This window comes from Balaenoptera acutorostrata, chromosome 1 (assembly GCF_949987535.1).
Source record: "Balaenoptera acutorostrata chromosome 1, mBalAcu1.1, whole genome shotgun sequence".
Lineage (NCBI taxonomy): Eukaryota > Metazoa > Chordata > Mammalia > Artiodactyla > Balaenopteridae > Balaenoptera > Balaenoptera acutorostrata.
Window position 1 is genome coordinate 140526747 of NC_080064.1, and position 27158 is coordinate 140553904.

Genomic DNA, 27158 nt, shown 5'->3' on the forward strand with positions numbered 1-27158 from the left:
AAAAATTAAGGAGATTTATTTTTCGTAAAACCACACAACTAATTTGAATAAGGCACATTCTTCAACATCTACAAGAAACAAACGCAAACACAGTCATGGTTACCTAAGGAAGAAGGGGGATGCCAAGAATTTTGACATTAATACTGGCAAAGCCCGTTTCTTTTTGTTAGGTAAAAAAAAAAAAAAAAAAAAAAAAAAAAAGCAAATTGCAGTTGTTTGAAAGTCAATGTGCTGTTTCTTTTATGACAGGGATGGCAAACAGATTTAAATCTCCTGTAATCCGCTCAACCAGAAGCAGCTGCCTGGAGATTTGGGCTGAGAAGGCTGAGGCTAGTGTGGGCACAGGGAGAAGGAAGGCTGGAACTGCCATGGGCCTTCACATCTTCTTGCCAGCTCTACCCTACCTACTGAGCCCACTGCTTCCCAAGTCCAAAAATGTTCTTTTTGGTTCAGGTAACTGCTCTTAGCCAAGGGCAAATTTAGTTTATGAAGCCTCAATGAGGAAAAGTGGGAGATCATTTCCCAGTATAGGAACCAACCTATGGATTTTTAAAGACATGGAAACAAGCTGAAATAAACACAGCATATAATCCTGGAAGGAAAGGCACTGAAAACTGAATTATTTATATCTTTGCCAATTATTTACAGATTAGGGGATACTGGTTGTGTTCTCAGGTCCTTTGGATAAGGCTAGTGCTCTTAACTAGTTTGTATATATATTTTTAAAAACAGGTCGAGAAGCACTGCCATATACAGAACTGATAGGGCCGTGTATTAGTTGGAAATGAGTTTCAGTAGCCCAGTCTCAGTCTGAATGAGGCAAATTTAGGCCCACATCATCAGCTACTTTACAACCTAATACCTAAAACTTAACATAATAGGAATAAGGCATGTTTTAAAGTCATCTGGAAAAACTGTTTTACACAGGTATCCTAATTTAGTTCTCTCTAGAATTGGTAACACCTTCTTTGCAAATATATTGTTATTCATAGCAAGTATTTCCCGCGTGACTCATAAGCCTCAGTATTTCATAATCTCATAGATACCCTTAGAAATATTTTAAAATAATCATTTCATATTTCTATGGATTATGATAGTGATTCATAATCATTAATATTCACAATACATATATAAAGACAAACAACATTCCCATCGAACAAGTGATACAGTGTTCAAGGTACTTTAATTTTTGAAAAAACCAAAAACAGAAAACAGAACCACTATAACTTTTCAACAAATTTCAAAATGAAATATATCATGCTCAGATTGGTGGACAAAATATTAAAATGAAGATTAATATTTAACCATACATTCAACAGGAAAAGCAGATTAAAAACTGCATTTATAAAATGGCATATTGAGGGCTTTACAAAGATGTCTTGGTTTATTTTTATAATTGTTATGTTTTATTTTCAGATGATAAAAGAAAAAAGGTATCATGTTCCTATTTGAAAGTACTTCTCTACAAATAAACTGTGTATGGATATAAGCTTTATTCCCAGTAAATGATAATCGGCTATAATGATTATATCTTCTACTTAACATTAGTTTTTGAAGTAAGTACTAGACACCTGACTATGCTGCATAAAAACTGGTCAGATGTATGCAAATATAGTCCCGGAGAAGATCATCTTGCTGAATTAGTATCACTTTTACATGCTGAATTTGTTATATTTTATCATCAATGCTCCTTATGTTTCTTGTATAAAACAAACAAAAACTGTGAAAGGGTCAAAACCACCTCAGCTGCTAACACTGTTCAACTGTGTCATTACCTGGAGGATGGTGGGTCACAGGCCTGCGGAACCTTACCACATAAGCTTGGCAGCTTTCAAATGAAATATATTTAAATGACTTTATTGATTTAAAAATTAGAAGTAGAAACAACAGCATTGCTACCACCTTTAGTTATATGAATCCCCTGGAACTCCTCTGCCAACCCTTGGGAACTAACTGGGAAACCTAAAATTTACCCCACAGGGGAAAAAACTCAAGTCGAGAGACAGTTTATAATTCTACCAGTTGGTTCTAGAATTCTGGTATCACTCAAGAAGTGATTTATATTAATATATAACATAATTAGAGTTGTTCTATGATAATAATTAAATGGTGATGTTTGGGTATCATATATCATGTCACATGCCCACAAGTCATTGTTCTAAGTCAAACAAGTAAACTATCTGTTATAGTAATGAAAGATGAACTACTAGACACACAAAAGAAAATTTAGAAACTTGAAAAATGTAAAAAATAGGTACAATTGAATAGAAATTAACCTAAGCGTTCATTAGGTAATAGATTTTATTTGTACATTTAAAAAATATAAAGTTTTATGCTTTAAGAATAATCATTTTATTCATGAGGACACAGAGCTAATATACTGCTTCTTTTAAAAATGATTTTTGAAATAGTGGACAGAAAACTGACAACAGTTTCAGTTGATTGCACTTATATATGGAAGGAGACATGTTTTTTTAACAAAGGCTGAACAGTAAAAAAAAAATTGTGACATTTGGAAATATTTTCTAAATTATACTGAAAGGAAATGATGAAAAACCATATTCAACTGAAAGATGAAACAATCTTTGTCTCAACTGTGATCTGAGTCACTGACAGATTAGATGTGCATACTTCATACTGGTTCTTTATAAATCTGAGGTAGCACAGGTCAGCAGGCACCAGTTCTACAAGGCACCAATGGTTTTGTGTGATGTAATGCTAGCATCTGAGATCTAGAAATATCAAAAAATATTGAATAAGACATATAGAGTTTTCTTCAATTTCCGCTGATTTTAAATTGGATTGATATTATATTCACTGTGCTTTAACTTTTTGTTCAGGAAGGTCTCTCCTCAAATCTAGCGGAAAAGTCCTTCACAAAGTCCCAAATGAAAACAGTTCCTTTAGGTATGGCCTTACGCTCAGCTGAGCACAATGTCAGGTCTTGGTTAGAACAGATCTGTTTTTCCTGTGACAAACACTTTCAAATAGATTCTTTCCCCCATGTCTTTATGCTCTCTGTTTAGGGATCAACAAAGACCCCTGTATCTTCTTACTGTTCCCGAAAATCCTTCCATACTTCAGTCACACGACTTCAGAGGCCAAAACCTAACTGAAATATTCCAGGTTCATGGTGATAGTTCCTAGGTATGTCATGTAATGGGACAAATCCTTCATTAGGTCAAGATCATTTTACTAAAGTTCTGCCTTCGGGGTTGAGATGCAAATCAACAATCACTGTCTCCATAAACATCTTTCTCAAGCTTTCTTACAATCACAGAACATGGTCCAACAATTAATACTAGCTGTTAAAACCTCTTAGAATCTATCTACCATTTCCACTTCCTCTCACTAAGTATAACATCTCTTGCATTTTTCTAATTGTTAACCTAATCATACTTCTAACTAGCTGGTCAAGAAATGAACTGCATTAGATAAAGGTTCCATCACTGTATAATAAGTAAACAGTATGGTAAAGTTATGCTAATGTACCTATATAAAAATCTACGATTCAACTGGTTATTAAAATCTGTTCTGCTTAAAGCACTCAAACTCTCATTGTAGACAATTATAAAATTCCATTCAGGGGAGACAGAAATGATGACAGAGATTAACAAAAGCATAGAAATATGCTAGTAAATACTAGTTTATACATTCTGCTATTCATCTGTTAAGTCTTTATTCTTCATAAATAGCATGTCTCTTGATAAACCTGTGTTTTATTTTCTACCTACTCATGAGTTTTAATATTTTCATTTTTTCCCCTATCTTCCAAGATGCTTTTTCACTTAATCAGTGATTTTCAAACTTCATTATCAGTGGAACTCTTTATTCCAATTAAATCCAATTAAATCTTATGGAGGAGCCCAATATATAAAATGGGAAAAAGCAGAACTTCTTTGATACAAAGGGGAGGGGTGCCAGTAGACAGCCTGAAAACCACTGCTCTAAATCATTCAAGAAAATTGAAGCAAAGACACAGCCAGTTGGAATTTCTTCATTTGCAGTGATTATAAACAATTCCCCCATTGTTTTCAATTTTTAAGAACATTTCTTGAGCACAGCTGCTTTTCCCTCAGAGCTCATTAACGGAACAAAAACATAGTGCCTTACATATACTATTTAGGTAAATAAGTATCTGAATTCTTATTTCCTTTTTCATACTATTAAAAAGTGCAAAAAAGCATAAGATGTAATCCCACAACTAGGTTATTAAAATGAATTTTAAAAATATTTAACATGTGATATAGAAATTTTTAAAAAAATTTTCACTGTTTTATAATTGTAATTGCTTTAATCTGAGTCCAAATACTATCCAAAAGGCTCCTTAGAGTCTCAAGAAAACAAAAATCACTCTGTAGTTACTGAGAAGATTATCTTCCCATGTAATGATTCTGTTGCTCTACTTTTGGATTGAAGAACATTCCTCAGTTATATATACCTGATTTGCTTGAAAGGCAAGGAAAAAAAGTCAGGTCAACTTTTAGCTTTGTCATGCTTAGATTAGAAAGATTTTACAAAAATTAAAAAATGAAAATTTCTTTTCTCAAATAAGCTCATTTGTGCTTTCCAGGCTATTTCCTCACATTCGTCAACCTCCTTCCATATAAATGGAAGCCTTTTAAACTGCCTTTTTAATAAACCCATGCTGACCATAACCAACTCTGTGCTTAGCTTATAGAAAGCAGCCCTGTTCCTCTATGCTCCTCACTGGCTGGACGGGCAGCACCAGGTGGGAAATACGGCTCCACAGTCCACTCAGCTTGTCTGAATCCATGTGGTTGAAGGAGCTGGGAGTGTTAGAGTTGGTAAACCTCGCCCAAAGTAAATCTCGCACTTTCTCTTCAGTTTCCCTTGGGCCGACACTTGCTTCTAATGTTTCCTCCTCCAGTAGGATGGTCAGGACCAGGGCCACATCTTTAAAGGCAGCGTTCTCATGGTCACAGTACTTGTAGAAGATCAAGGTGGAGCCTGCAGGAAGGGATTCAAAGCGGTGGACCACAGCAGCCTTCTGGCCCTTCTCAAACCCAGAGCGCAGCTCCTCGTCAACTGACTCCTTGACCGCATCACTGTCCTGAAAGGTTTTTCCAGCTCCATCAATCTGAATGGCAGAGGCTTTCCAGGCAGACGTGTAGGCATCTGCAACGTGGTAGCTGAGGCACTTCAGGGTCTCTCTTCCCTCTCGAGCTGCTGTAAATATGATGGTGGCTGGCTCAGTGGGGTGTGAAGCATTGAGGTGCTTCTGGAGAAACTTACGTCCTCTCTGCCACAGAAAGGAACTCTGGCCTGGAAATTTATCCTTCAAATGGCTGAAATGAACCAAGAAGGCCTCCAAAGCTGGATTTTTGGGCACTTGCTGGGCCGGAGAGGAATAATAGCTATTAACAGAACTTAGCAAAATAAGAGTCAGAACCAGGAAGCCAAGAAAGATGGAGCCTATCAGAGAAAGAGAAAATAAAAGACAAAATTAGAGAGAATGTGAGTCAGAAATAAAGCCTGTGGTAAACTGAAAAGAGGCAGATACGCTGTCAGATTTTACTGGCCTGCGGTGAGTTTCTTTTGCCTAAGTCCTTTAAACTTTCAGCTGTTGAAATCTACTGGAAATACTTTTTCTTTAATTTCGTAAGAAGAAATTTGAAGATAACAACATCTTTGTTAAAAGGTAAAATCTAAGTTTATATATTTTTTGCTATAGCTACTGATGTGATTTAGAAATGAACTATCAGTATATTCTTCTACCGTCTCAAAAATATCTACTACCTACCTGTAGATAGGTCATTTTTTCCTAAACAGTCAAAATGTAAAAATGCCATTTGAGAAGTTAATACTTTCTTTTTCATTGAAAAGACAGCTTTAACAGGGAACTATATTCATATATCTTATAATAGCCTATAATGGAAAATAATCTGAAAAAAATATACATATATAACTGAATCACTTTGCTGTCCACCTTAAACTAACACAATACTGTAAATCAACTTTACTTCAATTAAAAAAAAACAGTTTTAGTTTCTTGTTTATGAAAAGCCCTTCCTCCAGCGGGAATTCCCATTTTGTTAAGGATGGCAAAATATTGGCCGCCACCCCTAAGGGAAAAATCCCCAGAACTCTATTGCTCTATTCTAATATTCCTATCAAACATTAAGAAAAATATTAAAACAATGTCAAAACTATTTAAATCTGCTAGTTTTCTAGGTACTTCTCTGAGGATTTCTGAATGTGAATCACTACAGTTACACTACAAGACCAGTTTTGTTCTCACCATAGTTCAGAAAATCCTTTTTATTAATCCTTCTTATGGTATCCTGTGCATTCTCTTTGTTTCCTTCCAATTTTTGTGTTTCTTGTTGATGTCTCTCAACCTCTGGGGAAAAAAAAAAAAGGAACATTATTTTTAGACAGTACACTAATGAGAGTGTGTATACCTTTAGACCTCTTACCAAAGCAAAGAATTACCTGACAGGATTTCCATACTTTATAAAATTTTGTTTTATACAAAGCTAACTTCCTGTCTTTCCCTTAAGGCTCACCATTACCTTTATTCTACTTAGAATAAAATTAAATGCTGTGAAATTCACTTAAGGATACTGTTGCTACATCCACAATTCTTCACTGGCTCTTACATCAAGGACAAAGAAACAAGCATCCTAATATTGCAGCCAAACCTATCTAACATGTGATTTAAGAAGGGATTTAAGAAATATTGTACACAAGACTCAACATCACAGGGCAATGATGCTCTAATTCCAGCGTTCACATCTCAAAAGGCTCCTCAAGACCCCCTAATATACAAATAACAGAGACATTAAGTTTAGAGACAGGAGAGATTACTGTACAGTAATAGCTTACCTTTGCAAAATAGCTTACAAAAGCAAGCTTGAAACTTAGTGAATGAGGTATACAAAGCAAGGAATACAAGGTTAAGAAAATTTATGAACTATATAAAAATGTAGGTGTGGGCTGAGACACCAATCATAAAATGCGTGGGTGAAAAGGAGGGCAGTATTTTGTAGACTTTGAGCTAAGTCCCTCGAGTCTAGATGTGTGCTTGACCCCAGCCAGGTACCTCATATAACAATGAAAGCTGACTATTGCCCATAACCCTTACTGGAGAAATAACTCAAATAGCATACTCTATTAACATAAAGAAGTAGAGTCATCTTCACCTATAAACGACAGTTCATTTAGTCATATCACACCAAAACACGGGTTTTTAAAATATCATGTCACAGAATTTAAGGACTGAAAGGATCTTTAATGATCACCTACTCTAGCCCCCTACCTTACCTATTGTGACAAAAGGTCCAGGGATGTTAAGGGCTTTGCCCAAGGTCACATAAAGAGATATGGCGAAGCTGAGATTAGAATGAGGTTCCTCATCTCCTAGGTTAGCTCAATCCATTATATTATGTTGCTTCCCACACATAAACTGCATTTTTAAAACAGTATTTTCTTCCTCTACTCAGTGCACCTGCATACCGGTGAAATTCTGATGGCAGATAATGGTCCATACAAATCATATCCACTCATTCATTTAACAAATATTCATAAAGTCACTTCTCTCTGCCAAGTGCCACAGAAACACAATAAATGAGAGAGACACAGCCCTTGCCTTCACTGAAGTTACAGACTTCATATATTTGAGATCAGCCATTGAAACATATATTTGAGATCAGCCATTGACTTACGGTGAAACATGGAATTCTAGCCCTTAGTCAAGTCCCTGATGAACAGAATATCTTATATTTTATATTTCTTTGCTCTGGCAGATAGGCATTTCAGACTGAGCTTTCAGAGTACTTATAAAATACAAATCCACACAGTCCAAATCCATAAAATCACAGAAGGTAAAAAAAGCTGGAAGAGACCAGCTGGATAGCATCTTGTCCTACTTCTTCAGTCTGCAAATAGGAAACTGAAGTACCAGGAAGTTGAGAGATTTGCTTAAGTTCACCCAAGTTAGGAAGTGGTAGGGCCACAACTAGAATCCACATCTCTTGAGTTCCAGTGTAAAGACTTTGCACATTCCAACTGTTATCTTTGTAAGGAATGATACGATGCTGTTCTCCTTAATACACAAGTGGGGAAAATCAGGTATAGAAAAATTAAGTAATTTGCTTAAAGTCCTATAAAACTGAAAGATGACCGAGTTAAGGGTCCTATACCACTGATGTTGGTTTTTAAATATACCTATCTCTTGATTTATGTAGCATTTAGTTTCCCCCAAAGTAAAAGATTTTAAAAAGTAAAAGTGAAGATATGCTCATTAGAAATAAAGAAAAAGCCAGAGGTAAATTTTTTAGAAGTCATGCCTTTAAAAAAAATCATACTGGATTCATACAGACAGTAAATAAATAAAAACTGTTAAAAAATGCAGCGTTATGTGTGGGAAGCAACTTAATGTAGTGGAATGAGCTGGTTTAGGAGATGAGAAACCTCATTCTAATCTCAACTCAGTTATATCTCTTTATGTGGCTTTGGGCAAGGTGCAAAGGCCTTAATCCTATGAAGGAAAGAGAAGTTCTCTGAAAAGAACAGTACAAAGCAGGACAAGCTCAGGGGTTCTCTCACCTGGTACCAGCAGCCGCTTCCTCAGCATGTCCTGGCTCTCCAGCCCTGTACTGGGATGCTCAGGACTCTGGGCATCCTGAGGGTCAAGGACAGGTGGCTCCCGCAAAGCTCCGGGTCTGTCGCTCACATGCTCAGGGAGGGCTGCAGAGCTGCTCACTAAGTGTGTGTCTGTTCTTCCCACCTTGTCACTTGGAGAACAGTTGGGTTCTGGATCCAAGAGGTCTTCACCGAGACTTTCTGAAGGGAGTTGATGCTGGAAACTCTGGCTGTTCTCACCTTCTGTATCCTTTGGATATTTCCTATAATCTGTTTCATCTGGAATTTCTGATTGATCATCTGTATTTGTACTTCCTGGACATTCTGATTGATCATCTGTATTTGTACTTCCTGGACATTCTGATTGATCATCTGTATTTGTACTTCCTGGACATTCTGATTGATCATCTGTATTTGTACTTCCTGGACCTTCTGATTGATCATCTGTATCTGTACTTCCTGGACCAACTGATTCTATCTCTTGGTGGTCTTTGTTAAGACCAGAGGCAGGGTTTGGGGTCTGAGCTTCTTCAGTGGTGCTTGCTGTGACTGTAGTCTCCTGTGCCTGACAATTTATTGATGGATCACTTTCCAAATCCTTTTGAGGGTCTATTGAGATAAAAATTTATAATTTTTATTAAAAAAATTTCCCTATATTTTTGTATTTTAACAAGGTCCCTGATTAATAGAAATATTTATATAGATTTTTATGGCTTATGAGGCACTCTTCCTAAACATTATTTCTCTTGACTTTCACTAAAGGTGACTGATTAAACAAATTCACTATCATGTTAATCTAACAAATAATATGAATGTAAAACTATTTTGAATGAAAAACCAATTTTTGGTAGTATTCAATACATCCTCTTCCCTAATGAAATAACAGACCTAGGCAATAATCATCAATAGCAACTAAAACCATTATGCAAAAGGCTGATGAGGAATTTAATGAACGAGGTGAATGAGACTGACAACTGCTGAACCCACTGATCAATCTTAACACCACAAAAAGAAGGAAAACCAGACATTACTAACCTCTCGAATTCAATGCAATAGGAAGTACACCGTACCACTTATGAAGTATTCTTGCCAAACTGAATCTGAATCTGATCAAGCTTCTAGAGCTAGCTACCAGTTTCCAAGAAACACAGGGATAGAGGGATACATTAAATTATGCCTCAGGAATGTAATCAGCAAAACCCACAATGAGGGAAATTCTAAGGGACAAAAGACTTTGTCTCTTTAATAACAGCAAGAAATAAAAATAAATGGCAAGAAAAAAAAAAAAGGAGGGGTAACCTATTGATTAAGAGATACTTGAATACATCAACAATGTGTGGACCACACTGTTTAGATTCACTGTCCCGCAAACCAGTTGTTAAAGAAATATTTATGAGATAATCAGAAAAATTTGAACACCAGATATTTGATGAGACTCAGGAATTATTGTTCATCTTCTAGTTATGATAAAGGTATTGTGATAATGTTTTTACAAAGAAATCCTTATCATTTAGAGATAAGTGTTCAAGTATTTATGGCTAAAATTATGTGACACCTAGAATTTGCTTCAATTCAATGATATGGGGGTAAGGAGAAGTAAGGGAGTATAAATGAAACCACATTAGCCATATGTTGACAGCAGATGAAGCTGTTTGATGGGTACATGAGATTCATTTCCTTGCTCTACTTTTATATATGTTTGAAATTTTCCATAATAAAGCTTAAAAAAAAAAGAGCAACCAAAAAGATATATCAATCAAATGCAGTATGTGGCCCAAATGTAAAGAAAAAAGAATTAAAAAACCCAACTGTGAAGAAAAAAAAAATTATGAGACAATTGGGGAAATGTGAATACTGGCTGTATATATGATGACAGCATGGAATAACTATTAATTTATTTTTTAGGTGTGATAATGCTATTTTGGTTCTTTTTTTTTTTTAAATCTATCTTTAAGAGATGTAAACTAAAGTACTGACAAATAAAATGATATAATGTCTTGGCTTTGCATTTAAATATTCCAAGGCAGGCAACAAGAGTACCATTATGTAGGTAAAAGTTGAAGTTAGATTTTGAGTACATGGGACTTCATTATACTGTTCTACTTTCATATATTTAAAAATATCCTTAATAAAATATTTAAATATGCCCTTCTCTTCTGAAAAACCTCCTTCATATTTTGCCTATTTTATATCACATATACACACACACACACACACACACACACGTAAGTAGGATGAAGAATTTAAGTTTCATCTTTCCTTATAATTGAAAGATCCCCCACTAAATATATAGCATAGAGCTTACTTGATTTTTAAAAATATAACTCTAAAGATCTGTCTGCCATCTTTTTTTAAGATGCATTGTAATTTTTCCAATACTATAGGTTCCTACTGTGGGAGTCTCTAAAACATAACTCTTTTTCATAATTAGGGTCTGGTATTATGGTAAAATTCGGTAAATATCAAAGAATAAGAATCATAACAAATTAAGCAATTAAGTTAATTTCTTTTTTACTTCCAAACTTCAGTTTTAGTCACCAGAGACTTTCTCTCTAGCACAGCCCTAGTCTCCTACAGCACAAACCTAGTGCTGTACAAACTAGTCTTACCCTCTGGAGGATCCCTAAGTCCTCTGTCGGTCATGTTTGAGTTTTATCTCTTCAGACTTTGGGATACTTTTTGTTAGTGTCTGGTTTTCCTTGTGAAGATGTCTTGTTTTCTTCTTGTCCCAAGTCCCAACAGGCTCATGCTTCCCGTGGACCCAGGAAACAAGGCATATATACAGTGACTAAAATAAAATGAAAAAAATTAAATGACTTTTTTATTCATACATGGGAGAAATGCCAATTTCAGCTTTATTTACTAAATCTGTTTAGTTTGAGTAATATTTCCTCTCTGAAACTTTTCTAGTGAAGAAAAAGTATTTTCTGGCTTTCATGAGGATCATATTCCAAATCCTAGACTACAAACTGAAGAAAAGCTTCAGATTATTAACCTTGTATAGATGCCATAACCTTTTAATACATTCCAGTGTGTCTGGAAGGATGTAAAAAGTAAGACCAAGTGACCAGAATCTTGAAGAGAACATCCTTGAAATTGAAATGAAAAGTAATTCTAAGAGTAAAAATTTAAGTCACTGTTGAGTTAATCACTGCAGATTTCCTTTATGTCTTCAATTTCTGTCCCATATAAATTTCTCAGAGTTTGCCTATCAGAAGCTTTCACTTATCATTAACAAGTAACAATGCACACGGGCTACCTACAAACTAAGATGGCTGTCTTGGTGTTAGGAAGAGGAAATACACATTTGGAGTTTAGTCACTGCCTTCTTAGTGGTTTTCATACAGTATTCTTTTGTAAAATATGGAGACAGGTATCTCTTTATACAATGCCCTTCTATACAGTGCTCAAAGAAGACTAACTATAAATGATTATGATCTTAAGACATTATGTTTACTCTATATTGTCTTTAGTTAAATGTTTCTGTAAAAAAACCCAAAACAAAACCAAAACCAAAACAAAAAAAATAAATGATTATGAGCTGTACACAAAAGGAATAAAAATCAGAGGCAATTTATAAGCAATAAAAACTTAATCATGTCATTTTATAGTTAAATCTTATTTTTTGTCAAAAACCATACCACTCAAAGTTACTTAACCTTCACTATCTATAAAAATGATTAAGGATTGATATGATGACTAAATACAAAAATATATGTGAAAGAACTTTGTAAAGTGCTACATTCTTTGGATAGCCTCGTTGAGAAGTTAGCCAACTAGCCTTTTTTGTGTCCTTCTCACAACACTCTTTTGTAAAATCTAATTTTACAAGTTAAAAAATTTAATCCCAAATGCCTAGCACAGATCTTAGTATACAGTAAGAACCCCATATTTTAATTTAAAAGAATATGAATAAGTGAATGAATGCTTGAATGTACAAATAGAGTGGTGTCAACTATAAACTGAATGTGAAGGGAGGGGTTGAAAACAGGCCTCCTTTCTGCTGGTGTGAACACTTAGAAACAAGTCTCAGATTTGGAGGGTTCCTTGTCACCCTTTTATCTGCTTCAGACTCCTGGGACTGGGCTTCTAGATCTCCTTTTCATTACCATCATATGTTGCAATGAGGGTTACCTCCTATCCTATTTCGTGATAGAAAATAAAAAGTCCCCAAATACTTTAAAAATAAAGTCCAGTTACAAAAATTTTAGAAAGCGAAGATGCTATTCACAATAACTGTAAGGTACCTCATGATAAAAACTAAAAGGTACCTAGTAATAAATCTAACAACATATATGCAAGAATTTTAGAGTGGGGTGAAGTTTATGGTATGTAAATTACACCTCAATAAAACTGTTTTAAAAAAAGAACCTTTAGGGAGAAAAGTATAAAACTTTACTGAAGGACATAAAAAGGACCTAAATAGAGAAATACATATAGACAGTAAGACTCAAAGCCATTTAATGCCACTTCTTTCCAAATTAATCTATAAATTCATTGCAATCTGAAACAAAATCTTGAGACAATTTTTTTATTGTTATATGTTTCTTATGGAATGAACAAGCTGACCCTAAAATTCACAAAGAGCAGTAAAGGATTAAGAAGAGTCAAGATAATTCTGAAGGAAGAAAAAAGAATTTTGAAGAAGAAGGGGGGCTATTTTTACCAGATATATCAAGACGTTAAAAACAATAGGGCAGGGCTTCCCTGGTGGCGCAGTGGTTGAGAATCTGCCTGCCAATGCAGGGGACACGGGTTCGAGCCCTGGTCTGGGAAGATCCCACATGCCGCGGAGCAACTCGGCCCGTGAGCCACGATTACCGAGCCTGCGCGTCTGGAGCCTGTGCTCGGCAACGAGAGGCCGCGATAGTGAGAGGCCCACGCACCGCGATGAAGAGTGGCCCCCGCACCGCGATGAAGAGTGGCCCCCGCTTGCCACAACTAGAGAAAGCCCTCGCACAGAAACGAAGACCCAACAAAGCCATACATACATACATACATAAATAAAAAGAATGTAAGCAGACAAGAATAGCATTAAAAAAATAAAAAAACAAAAACAAAAAAACAATAGGACATTGGTGTAAGAAGAGACAGATTACACAGAATAGAGAGACAAGAAATATATGCATACATAAATAAAGGAAATTGAGTGACAAAAGAAAAAGAATGGATTAGTGAATAAATAGTTTTGGGACAAATGACTTTTCAAACGGGAAAAAAATTAGATTTCTACCTCCACAAAAATCAATTGCAGATAAGAGACCTAAATGTAAAGAGCAAAACTTTGAATTTTTTGGATAAAAGCATGGAATACCTTTATAATCTCAAGGTTTTCTTGATCAAGATATAAAATATACAAACCATAAGGGGAACTTTGACAAATGTAATGACATTAAAAATGTTAATCTCTAGACAAATCATCAAAATCATGGTTAAAAGATAAATTCACTGACTAGAAAGATATCAGCAACACATGTAATCATTAAGGGATTAATATCTAGAATATATAAAGATTACTGTAAATCAGTAAGAGACAAATAATGCTATTTTTAAAACAGTGGGCAAAAGAGATGAACAAGCAGTTAAATAAAGAGGACATCTAAAAGTCTACTGAGGGCTTCCCTGGTGGCGCAGTGGTTGAGAATCTGCCTGCCAATGCAGGGGACACGGGTTCGAGCCCTGGTCTGGGAAGATCCCACATGCCGTGGAGCAACTGGGCCCGTGAGCCACAACTACTGAGCCTGCGCGTCTGGAGCCTGTGCTCCGCAACAAGAGAGGCCACGATAGTGAGAGGCCCGTGCACCGCGATGAGGAGTGGCCCCGGCTCACCGCAACTAGAGAAAGCCCTCGCACAGAAACGAAGACCTAACACAGCCAAAAATAAAATAAATAAATAAATAAATAAATAAATAAATAAATAAATAAATAAATAAAAGTCTACTGAATTGGTAAGAAACATAGTCAAGGAAATGCAAAATGAATTAATGATGAGATACCATTTCACACCACCAGATTGGCAAAAATTTTTAAATCAGGCAATACCAAGTGTTGGTGAGGATTTGGAGATACAGAGATCTTTACCGGCAATGAAGTAAACTGTTACAGCTTTGGAGAGCAATATGGCAATACCTAGTTAAGACACACACACATTCTATAAATCGGCAATTCTGCTTTTAGATATATACCTTAGAGAAACTTTTCCTCAAGTGCCCAATGATGTTTGTAGCAGCATTGTTTAAAATGAGGAAAAATGAGAAAATCTTAAATGTCCATAAATAAGGAAGTGGAATTTTAAAATTGTAGTATATTCTTAAAACATAATATTGTATATAAATTAATGAGTTAGATATCAAAAATTTATAAAGGTACGATATTAAAGCATTTATACAAAATTTAAGAGACATTAAATAATATATAGAGTGATTCAAAAATAATTGAACAAGCAACTATATGCCAATAAAATGGACAACCTGGTAGAAATGGACAATTTCTTAGAAAAGCACAACCTCTCGAGACTGAACCAGGAAGAAACAGAAAATATAAACAGACCAATCGCAAGCACTGAAATTGAAACTGTGATTAAAAATCTTCCAACAAACAAAAGCCCAGGACCAGACGGCTTCACAGGCGAATTCTATCAAACATTTAGAGAAGAGCTAACACCTATCCTTCTCAAACTCTTCCAAAATATAGCAGAGGGAGGAACACTCCCAAACTCATTCTATGAGGCCACCATCACCCTGATACCAAAACCAGACAAAGATGTCACAAAGAAAGAAAACTACAGGCCAGTATCACTGATCAACATAGATGCAAAAATCCTCAACAAAATACTAGCAAACAGAATCCAACAGCACATTAAAAGGATCATACACCATGATCAAGTGGGGTTTATCCCAGGAATGCAAGGATTCTTCAATATATGCAAATCAATCAATGTGATACACCATATTAACAAATTGAAGGAGAAAAACCATATGATCATCTCAATAGATGCAGAGAAAGCTTTCGACAAAATTCAACACCCATTTATGATAAAAACCCTCCAGAAAGTAGGCATAGAGGGAACTTTCCTCAACATAATAAAGGCCATATATGACAAAACCACAGCCAACATCGTCCTCAATGGTGAAAAACTGAAACCATTTCCACTAAGATCAGGAACAAGACAAGGTTGCCCACTCTCACCACTATTATTCAACATAGTTTTGGAAGTTTTAGCCACAGCAATCAGAGAATAAAAAGAAATAAAAGGAATCCAAATTGGAAAAGAAGAAGTAAAGCTGTCACTGTTTGCAGATGACATACTATACATAGAGAATCCTAAAGATGCTACCAGAAAACTACTAGAGCTAATCAATGAATCTGGTAAAGTAGCCAGATACAAAATTAATGCACAGAAATCTCTTGCATTCCTATACACTAATGATGAAAAATCTGAAAGAGAAATTATGGAAACACTCCCATTTACCATTGCAACAAAAATAATAAAATACCTAGGAATAAACCTACTCAAGGAGACAAAAGACCTGTATGCAGAAACTTATAAGACACTGATGAAAGAAATTAAAGATGATACAAACAGATGTAGACATATACCATGTTCTTGGATTGGAAGAATCAACATTGTGAAAATGACTATACTATCCAAAGCAATCTACAGATTCAATGCAATCCCTATCAAACTACCACTGGCATTTTTCACAGAACTAGAACAAAAAATTTCACAATTTGTATGGAAACACAGAAGACCCCGAATAGCCAAAGCAATCTTGAGAAAGAAAAACGGAGCTGGAGGAATCAGGCTCCCTGACTTCAGACTATACTACAAAGCTACAATAATGAAGACAGTATGGTACTGGCACAAAAACAGAAATATAGATCAATGGAATAGGATAGAAAGCACCCAGAGATAAACCCACACACATATGGTCACCTTATCTTTGATAAAGGAGGCAAGAATATACAGTGGAGAAAAGACAGCCTCTTCAATAAGTGGTGCTGGGAAAACTGGACAGCTACATGTAAAAGAATGAAATTAGAACACTGCCTAACACCATACACAAAACTAAACTCAAAATGGATTACAGACCGAAATGTAAGGCCAGACACTATCAAACTCTTAGAGGAAAACACAGGCAGAACACTCTATGACATAAATCACAGCAAGATCCTTTTTGACCCACCTCCTAGAGAAATGGAAATAAAAACAAAAATAAACAAATGGGACCTAATGAAACTTAAAAGCTTTTGCACAGCAAAGGAAACCATAAACAAGACGAAAAGACAACCCTCAGAATGCAAGAAAATATTTGCAAATGAAGCAACTGACAAAGGATTCATCTCCAAAATTTACAAGCAGCTCATGCAGCTCAATATCAAAAAAACAAACAACCCAATCCAAAAATGGGCAGAAGACCTAAATAGACATTTCTCCAAAGAAGATATACAGATTGCCAACAAACACATGAAAGGATGCTCAACATCATTAATCATTAGAGAAATGCAAATCAAAACTACAATGAGATATCATCTCACACCGGTCAGAATGGCCATCATCAAAAAATCTACAAACAATAAATGCTGGAGAGGGTGTGGAGAAAAGGGAACCCTCTTGCACCGGTGGTGGGAATGTAAATTGATACAGCCACTATGGAGAACAGTATGGAGGTTCCTTAAAAAACTAAAAATAGAATTACCATATGACCCAGCAATCCCACTACTGGGCATATACCCTGAGAAAACCATAATTCAAAAAGAGTCATGTACCACAATGTTCATTGCAGCTCTGTTTACAATAGCCAGGACATGGAAGCAACCTAAGTGTCCATCAACAGATGAATGGATAAAGAAGATGTGGCACATATATACAATGGAATATTGCTCAGCCATAAAAAGAAACAAAATTGAGTTATTTGTAGTGAGGTGGATGGACCTAGAGTCTGTCATACAGAGTGAAGTCAGAAAGAGAAAAACAAATACCATATGCTAACACAAATATATAGACACTAAAAAAAAAAAAATGTTCGTGAAGAACCTAGGGGCAAGACGGGAATAAAGATGCAGACCTACTAGAGAATGGACTTGAGGACACAGGGAGGGGGAAGGGTAAGCTGGGACAAAGTGAGAGAGTGGCATGGACATATATACACTACCAAATGTAAAACAGATAGCTAGTGGGAAGCAGCCGCATAGCATAGGGAGATAAGCTCGGTGCTTTGTGACCACCTAGAAGGGTAGGATAGCAAGGGTGGGAGGGAGGGAGATGCAAGAGGGAAGAGATACGGGGATATATGTATATGTATAGCTGATTCACTTTGTTATAAAGCAGAAACTAACACCATTGTAAAGCAATTATACTCCAATAAAGATGTTAAAAAAAATTGAATGAATGAAAAAAGTGAACTAGTGATACATACCATAACATGGATGAATCTAAAAAATGTGATGAGTGAAAAAAGCCACACACAAGACTATATGCCAAATGATTCCATTTATATGAAGTTCTAGAATTGCCAATGGTCTACAGTGACGGAAAACAGATCAGAGGTTCCTAGGGGAAGGACTACTGACTGGAAAAGGGCATGAGAAAACCTTCTGGAGTAATGAAAGTGCTTCATATTTTTATTGAGGTAGTGTTTGTCATCAAACTTAAAATCTGTACATTTTATTGCATGTAGAATATCCTCAAAAAACATTATTTCAAATAACAACTGAATGCTTTAAAAAACGTATTACTTGGAAACTGGGTTGTGGTCAATAAGCAATCTGCAAAGAAATCGTGAGAGATATTTCAATAATCTTACAAATGCTCAATATACACCTTTCTTGTCACAAGGCACACATCATTCCTATAGCCCGTTTCACTCAGACCCTTTGTAACATTGCTGTTCATAGCCAAAACATAGTCCCTCAAGGCTACAAGGAAGAAGTGGTACAAACAGTGGTTCTTGACACATCCTCACAAAAAGTCACATGGTGGGGTATCTGGGAGATCTGGAGGCCACTATTCCAGAGGCAGGTCAATCTTTTCAACAGTGTCCAATCAATACCAGGAAATGTATACATTAGGAATCTCTGGACTGCATAATAGAAGTGAGGCAGAGCCTCATGCTGATGGAAAATGGGCATGTTGGAGACTTTCTGCAGCTGTAGGAAAAACCACTCCATAAGAATGTCCAAAAAAAAATACCTTTGTTGGTATCTTTTGCAAAAAGGAACTGATGAAGTGAATCCCTTACAAGTTCAATTGTGAAATGTTGGTTTTCAGTGCCCCATTTGTGGAGGTTATGATTCATTTTTCCACTTAAAGAAAACTTAGCCTTATCACTGGTAGTTATCTCTGCTTCCCTGTGACCCTGAAATCTGCAGCAAAACTTATTGTTTTGCTTTAACTGTCTCCATGAGGGCGTGAACCAGGTTAAAGTAGTAAGGCTGCATTCTCCATAACTGGAGAAAATCAACAGATAGTAGGCTGAGGGATGCCTTCCTTAATTTCGATATCCTGGGACCTCCCTGAAGAGGGACACAAATTTACCTCAGTACCTCTTCTTCTGTTGTGGCTGCCCTGTGCTCGGTCTTTAAGATGCACCCTTTCTACTCCATCTCAATGCACCAGTGGTAATGTTTTGGCAACCTGGTAGGTGTTCATTGTCTGGTGTACAGAATGACCTTTGCACTGCGGTAATACAACCAAGTTTAGCAGACTCCAACACATAAAATTAAATGTTGTAAGATTATCTCTACAGATTGATGCATAATACATGTTTATATATGAATGTTACTGAATAATAAAATTTTGAAAGTGTTCAACTCTTTTATTGCTCTGTACATTGTTTAAATAAACACATGAACAGAAAGGATATATGCTTGCTTCTATGGAGGAAAGGGCAGGAATAGGATGAGAACAAGAATCGGTTTCAACTGTACCTGTAAAGCCTCTAAAAAAAGAAAAAAGAGGTACATGTGGCAAAATGTTAGCGTATTTTATCTATTTTTTCAAATTGAAGTATACTTGATTTACAATGTTGTGTTAATTTCTGCTGTACAGCAAAGTGATTTGTTATACATATATATACATTCTTTTTTATTCTTTTCCATTATAGTTTATCACAGGATATTGAATATAGTTCCCTGTATTATACAGTAGGACCTCGTTGTTTATCCATTCTGTATATAATAGTTTGCATCTGCTAACCCTAAACTTCCACTCCACCCCTCCCTCCACCCTCCCTCCCCCTTGGCAACCACAAGTCTGTTCTCTATGTCTGTGAGTCTTTGTTTCATACATAAGTTCATTTGTGTTATATTTTAGATTCCACATATAAGTGATATTATATGGTATTTGTCTTTTTTTTTCTGACTTACTTCACTTAGTATGATAATCTCTAGTTCCATCCATGTTGCTGCAAATGGCATTATTTCATTCTTTTTTATGGCTGAGCAGTATTCTATTGTATATAGGTACATCTTCTTTATCCATCTGTCAATGGACATTTAGGTTGTTTCCATGTCTTGGCTATTGTGAACAGTGCTGCTATGAACATAGGGGTGCATGTATCTTTTTGTTTTTTGTTTGTTTTTGCAATGCCATGCACCTTGCAGGATCTTAGTTCCCCGACCAGGGATTGAACCTGGGCTCTCGGCAGTGAAAGCACGGAGTCCTAACCACTGGACCACCAGGGAATTCCCTATCTTTTTGAATTATAGTCTTGTCTGGGTATATGCCCTGGAGTGGGATTGCTGGACCATATGGTAATTCTTTTTCGGTTTTCTGATGAACCTCCATACTGTTTTCCATAGTGGCTGCACCAACTTACGTTCCCACCAACAGTGTAGGAGGGTTCCCTTTTCTCCACACCCTCTCCAGCATTTGTTAAAATTTGTACACTTTTTAATGATGGCCATTCTGACTGGTGTAAGGCGGTGCCTCATTGTAGTTTTGATTTGCATTTGTCTAATAATTAGTGATGTTGAGCAGCTTTTCATGTGCTTCTTGCCCATCTATATGTCTTCTTTGGAGAAATGCCTATTTAGGTCTTCTGCCCATTTTTCAATTGAGTTGTTTTTTTGTTGTTGAGTTGTATGAGCTGTTTGTATATTCTGCAAATTAAGCCCTTGTCAGTTGCATCATTTGCAAATATTTTCTCCCAGTCTGTAGGTTGTCTTTTCGTTTTGTTTATGGTTTCTTTTGCTGTGCAAAAGCTTGTAGGTTTAATTAGGTCCCATTTGTTTATTTTTGTTTTTATTTCTATTGCCTTGGGAGACTGACCTAAGAAAACACTGGTATGATTTATGTCAGAATGTTTTGCTTATGTTCTCTTCTAGGAGTTTTATGGTGTCATGTCTTATAAGTCTTTAAGCCATTTTGAGTTTATTTTTCTGTATGGTATGAGGGTGTGTCCTAACTTCATTGATTTACATGTGGCTGTCCAACTTTTCCAACACCACTTGCTGAAGAGACTGTCTTGTTCCCATTGTATATTCTTCCCTCCTTTATTGAAGATTGACCATAGGTGTGTGGGTTTATTTCTGGGCTCTCTATTCTGTTCCATTGATCCATATATGTTTTTGTGCCAATGCCATGCCATTTTCATTACTGTAGCTTTGTAGTATCATCTGAAGTCTGGAGGGTTATGCCTTCTGCTTTTCCCTTTTTCCTCAGGATTGCTTTGGCAATTCTGGGTCTTCTATGGTTCCATATAAGTTTTAGGATTATTTGTTCTATTTCTGTGAAAAATGTCATGGGTAATTTGACAGGGAACGCATTAAATTTGTAGATTGCTTTGGATAGTATGGCCATTTTAACAATATTAATTTTTCCAATCCAAGAGCATGGGATATCTTTCCTATGTTAATGTATTTTAGATCTGGGTACATAGGTGAATGTTATTTCCTGCACTTTTCTATATGATTGATGTTAATATATTTTTTAAATGAGTAATAAAATAAAATATACTAGCTTCTGTGAGGAAAAGTAAGAATCAAAAGAAAAGACCTGTGGTATGATGAATTGGGAGATTGGATTGACATATATACACTAATATGTATAAAATGGATAACTAATAAGAACCTGCTGTATAAAAAAATAAATAAAATAAAATTCAAAAGAAAACAAAAAAAAGGAAAGGCCTGTAATGGTAACTCTGAGTCCACACACAATGAACTTATGTTACAGAGGCACACTTCAACCACAGCCTCCTATACATTTTGTCATATCCAGTTGAGAAGAGATAGGACAAAGAAAAGCTACCCATGAGAACAAAATCAGAGCTGGGAAAGCAGTAGGACCTCACCCAACCTACTCCATCCTGGAAACCTCAATCTTATGATGTATGGACTATTAATATTCCTTCTATTTAACAGATAAGGAAACTGAGATATAGAGATGTTAAGAATCTTACCCAAGAACACACAACTAGTTAAAAAAAAAAAAAAGTAAACATACTATAAGGCATCCTGATTCTACGTTTGAATTGTGACTCTAGCACATATGACCTGGGTAAATTTGCACATATTCTTCAACTTTTCTCAAATTGCTTATTTTGGTGTTGTGAAAGTCTCAAGTGATATAATAAATCATGTAGCAACTACATCTGCCACAATTATGATTATAAATGGGCCTAAAAAATGTGACAAGGATTTGCCTTGGGTCATTCATCCCACCAGGCCTCTTAATCTTTACATCTAAGACCATTTGACACACATAATTACAGGATCGACCTCAGTCCAAAGATTAATCTTGTCCTTCACCAGGAAGGATTTAAGAAGTTTTCAATAATTCAGCATCAAGTTCTAACAATTGGATTTAATCCCCGTTCTAAAACTAAGACTCTACCTTATCCCTAGCTCTAACTTCTGCCTCATTCTCTTATACCCTTCCTAGTCCTAAAGATGGACTACATGCCATATGATTGACATATGTTATCACATTTAAACCTCACAACAGTATGAGGTAGGTATTATTACATAACCTATTTCACAGATCAAGAAACTGGATACAGAAAGGTTAAAATGCCCAAGGTCATTTAATAGTGCCAGAATCAGAAGACAAACCTAGGTCAACTGGCTCCAAGGCTATTATTTTTCCTCTATAACAAGTAGTTTTCAAGCTGTGTTCCCAAGCTTCCATGGAGACTCAAGGGCTGCCAGAGGAGACTGAAGAGACAGAAGGGGTATGGCTCAACTCACTTTTACAGATATCTGTATTCTGCTGATTGCCACATACTCTTTGGATGTCATGGAATTCTTTCTTGCGTGCCTGTCTGCCTGGGCTACCTTCTCCTACAACTTCGAGATGAATCTTAACTTAGTCACGCACAACTCAAGACAGACTCTGCTTTAGTAGGTACTTTCCAGTTGCCCCAGCACAATTTCCATTAAACGTCCACTCCTAGGTCTGCATTAAAATAACAGAGAGTAGTTCTAGAAGTCTAGAAATGGCCACCATTACGTGTAAGTAATTATTATCAACTCTCCTACAGTACGGAAGTAGAGATTAATATAGCTCATATAATCCAAAACAGTGGATCAATTGTCATGAGAATTTTAAGAATACACTTATACTTTAAAATTCATTATTCGTAACTATGAAGTAGAGTATTTTAGAATAATCTGCAATATTTTAAGCCAAGTAAAGTCATACTTAAAAAGACCGAAGCTGAAAAGCTACAAAGCTTTCTAAATTTTCTCCCTTGCTCAATTTTATGAACTCTACCCCATGATGTCAGTTCTGAGAGCTGACCATATATCAGGTATGTGATGATAATCATGTATGAAGGCAAAGTACCCTTCTTAATGTAATATTAAAATTAGTATTTTTGATTCTTTTCTCTTGCCTGTATACTCACATACCTTATAATGACACCACACAGAACTGTTTTTGAGGAGGGCTACAATAGAGCCCTCCTCACAAACAGTTGAGAAAAATGACTGAGTTATAACCTGAAATATCAGCAGTGACCTTCACTTTGATGTGAAACCTCTTTATATGTCACCGGCAAAGTATAATAACTATCACTACGTTACAGTATTATGAGTACTCAGTTCCTATTCTTTTAAGCCAGATAACTAAATACCCTGCATATGCTGCTATGGTATTTCTCAAAGTATAGTTCATAGAGTACCTGCATAAGAATCTCCTGAGGCACTATTTGTAAAATGTAGCTACCTGGGCCCCACAAGCAACCTAAGGAATTAAAATTTCTATAAGATCGGAAAATTTGCATTTCTGACAAGCTCACCCAGGCACTGATTTGAAAATCAATTGTATAAATCCATTTAATATGTCCTTACTATTTAAGAATGAGATTGGTTAAAACAAAAACAAAGACCCTTTCTCTATTTCGCCGATATTTAAAATTGCACATATGTGGTGTTTTTTGGTATGTGTCTGAAAAAGTTTAGGAGACAATAATATTGATCATAACACCATCCTCAAAAGCAACACCTCAAAGTAAATTTTCACTTTTTAGAAAGAGCTTTAGGATAGTGTAGTTCTTAACCAATGGTAAATGATAAACTAATTAGTCTTCACTCAATTTAGCAGTCCACACAGTTTATTCAGCAATAGAACAGAAGAGAACTTCCATCATGACAGACATAAGGCAGATACAGGGCAGATCTCTGGGGTACATTCTTTAAGCAGACTAACAAGTGACTTTTTAACATGTGGCAGGCATGATTTGTTGCATACAAACAGCCATTCATTCCTTACTTCCTCCTTCCTAAAAGAGCCCTGATTTTATTAGGGGAGACAATGTGTCCTACCCAGGCAGTGCAACTCCATTCCCCTCTGCCAGGTTTCCCAGGCTCCTTTGTGAATCAAGGATGTAAGGAAAAATCCTTGCTGTAATGAGATGTAAGAAAAAATCTGTGAGGGACTTTTGAGAAAGATCTTCTTCCCAAATAAAAGACACAGACTGGAAAGGAGAAAGCTTTTTGCTCCTTACTTCCAGCCTTTCATTGGGATTGAAATGTCTGGAGCAGCAACAAGCTACATTGTACTCGGTGAGAACTATGAGGACAAAAAGCCAATATGATAAAGATCCCAGAGGGGAAAGATAGAAAGAACCCGGGGCCTTGAGAACATTGTTGAGTTGCTACACAAGCACTGGATTATCTAGAATCTTAAGTGGAATTTTTAAATTGTTCAGTGGTCTCTGAGATGTTTTCAACTGCTTTTTCTAAGTTTCTTAACCTGAACTCTAGTTCCATGATTCTTATGAACACGTGAAGGCCAGAATGAGGCCAATGTCAGGTTAAGACCTTCTTAGTTCTAAGAAAAATGCTTCCCCTAAACTGTTCATAATATATATGGAGTCAAGCTGGGTAACTCCTTTTGTCACCTATCTCCTAGGACAGGTACTTTTCCATTGCCAGGGGAGGACATTCTAAGTTCAGTCACCACAAAGACAGGATAGTCTTTGCTCATGTAGAGCCAAGGAGGTGTAGACAGAGGCATTTCTGCATGTTTTTATTGTCACCTATATAGGTGCTGATTGAATGTGATTTCTCTGACAGTGACCAGTTATCGATAACGTCATAGCCACACTGAGGATGAGCTAAATAGAGCCAATGATGAATAAATGGTTATATATGAATAAATTTTATATATATATATATAATTATCACTGATTAATATTTAAGAGGTGGAATTTAGAATATAGTTTATTATTAAAATGTCTAGTTGTTTTACTGGAATAATCTAGAATTCAGCTACAAGGATGCTTTCCCACAAAAGTTATCACTAGAATATAATGAAAGTACACACAGTATGGGGCTTCTCCTCCAGGACTACTGTGTCATAATAACGTGAATAATTAGGCTGTGGAGATTTTTAGGAGTAAGCTAATTCCAAAACATAGGAAATATGGATTAGTCAGGTTCTAGATGAACAATCTGGCTTGGAATACTGATTAAATTCATGCTGAAGAAGAGATGCACAGACCCTGGAAGCAGATCCAACAACAATTTAAGCAGTTTCCCAGATCAGTGACAGTCTGGATCAGATATAGAAAGGAGTCATTTTTCCATCTTCCTTGGGCTACTAGTACAAAACTCTCTAGAGTCTCCATGATTTTGACTGTTTCAGAAGTTATTTGCTTTGGCCAAGTTTTTTGTTCAAGGTTTTGTCTGTTCTGGTCAGGATTAACTGTAATGCAGGGTTAAAACCAGCAACTCTAGAGTCATGTATCCTTTTTCTAACCAGTGGAGGACCCAGAAGAAATGGGTGGCAAGCTTTTTCAAAGGTCCACCTGGTAAGATTTTGGGGAGCCCACTCAAGTGGGAAAGACCAAGGAAGAACAAGGCTTCTATTAGCAGGATTATCAGGATAACACTCAGGGCAATAATCAGCTCTGTTAATACGGTCTAAGAATACTTGGTAACATTCATTCTCAACCAGTTCAGTTTGGTACAACCAATGGCCTAGTTCTAAACTAGGGAACCATTGCTGTCCACAGTCAGGGCAATGTGAATTATCTGAGAACATTGGGACCTAGAGAGACAACACAGAAAGCAATGTAACTGTAAGAGGCAACAATGATAAAGAGAAACACCCAAACAACCAGTCCTATTACAGGTTTGGTTTAGCACTTTCTCAGTCCAACCACCATTACTTGGAGAGGGTAAAATTTGGCTTGCACCTCCGTGCAATTCTTCAAGATTTCGTTGTCTATTTTTCACTCACTTGCAACCCAGTCTCTGAACTCAGGGACTGATCCAGTCTATGTTATCAGTCACTTACTAGCAGCACAGATCTCAGAGTAGCTCCTTTAAATCCCAGCTTCTCAAGAAAACATAGGGTTCTAGTCTAAGTTAATTATTTTTTCTTGTGTGTTATCAGCTGGTGGTATCATGCAGAGGCATCTGGCTTACTCTGCTTTGCTGGTAAGTTATTATGTCTGCTTGGTGAAACAGAGGAGCTGACAGGTCCAATGGGTCTTTGGTGGGCGCTGGCACTCCTGCCGTTGTAATACACGTACCCAAGTCTTAAGGCCTTGGCACTTTATAGCGATGTAGAGGGGTCAGGAAAACCTGGCAGAGTCCTCTTGAGCGTGGATCCAATGAAGTCTTTCTTGGGAGGACCTTAATCAGGACCCAGTCACAGGGAAGTAGCTGCTGTTGAGTTGGTTGAAGGGTCTGGGAATGCTTCACATACCTGTAAATAATAAAACTTCAGACGACTCATATGGGCTTTGAGTTGCTCACAATATTATTAGAAACATGCATTTGGAAATCATTTGGGTCAGTCAAGGTGGGTGAGAATTGTCTCATGGGTTTCCCTATAACAACTTCATATGGGTTCAAACCAATTTATCTGTTGGGAGTTATTCTTATGCTTGATTGGGCAACAGGGAGGATTTTGGTTCATTTAAGGTTTGTACTAGCTTAATTTTTGTTTTTAGGACTACATATTTCTTTTTCCTACTCCTTTTGCACTTTGGGAATAATAAGGTCTGTATAATCATGTTTAACGTGGTAAAACTTTGAGATTTCTTGTCTCTCTTCTGTGAAATGGGTGCCGTATATATAGTTCTCCCATAATGGGT

General features: G+C 36.4%; 2 protein-coding genes across 4 annotated transcripts in view; both read right to left on the reverse strand.

Annotated features, from left to right (window-relative positions):
* TOR1AIP2 (torsin 1A interacting protein 2) overlaps positions 1 to 27158 on the reverse strand; it is a 43612-nt gene continuing 16454 nt past the window's right edge. For 2 of the 3 annotated variants that reach the window (XM_007188211.3, XM_028168014.2), the window contains 4 exons: positions 11217 to 11395; positions 8572 to 9216; positions 6263 to 6364; positions 1 to 5436 (listed from right to left, as the gene is read on the reverse strand). In XM_007188211.3, the coding sequence (XP_007188273.2) occupies positions 4676 to 5436; positions 6263 to 6364; positions 8572 to 9216; positions 11217 to 11250 (1542 nt within the window). In that variant the 5' untranslated portion in view covers positions 11251 to 11395 and the 3' untranslated portion in view covers positions 1 to 4675. Of the gene's footprint in view, positions 5437 to 6262; positions 6365 to 8571; positions 9217 to 11216; positions 11396 to 26591; positions 26729 to 27158 lie in introns of those variants that run through there. The other variant, XM_057528279.1, reaches the window with a different exon arrangement.
* Positions 24147 to 26596, reverse strand: LOC103015903 (torsin-1A-interacting protein 2). Its single transcript, XM_007188207.2, has one exon. The coding sequence runs from the start codon at positions 26096 to 26098 to the stop codon at positions 25703 to 25705; it is 396 nt and encodes a 131-aa protein (XP_007188269.2). The 5' UTR covers positions 26099 to 26596; the 3' UTR covers positions 24147 to 25702.

Excerpts from the sequence above, each read along its gene's own strand:
- LOC103015903 (XM_007188207.2), bottom strand. The coding sequence starts at position 26,098 with ATGTTCTCAGATAATTCACATTGCCCTGACTGTGGACAGCAATGGTTC.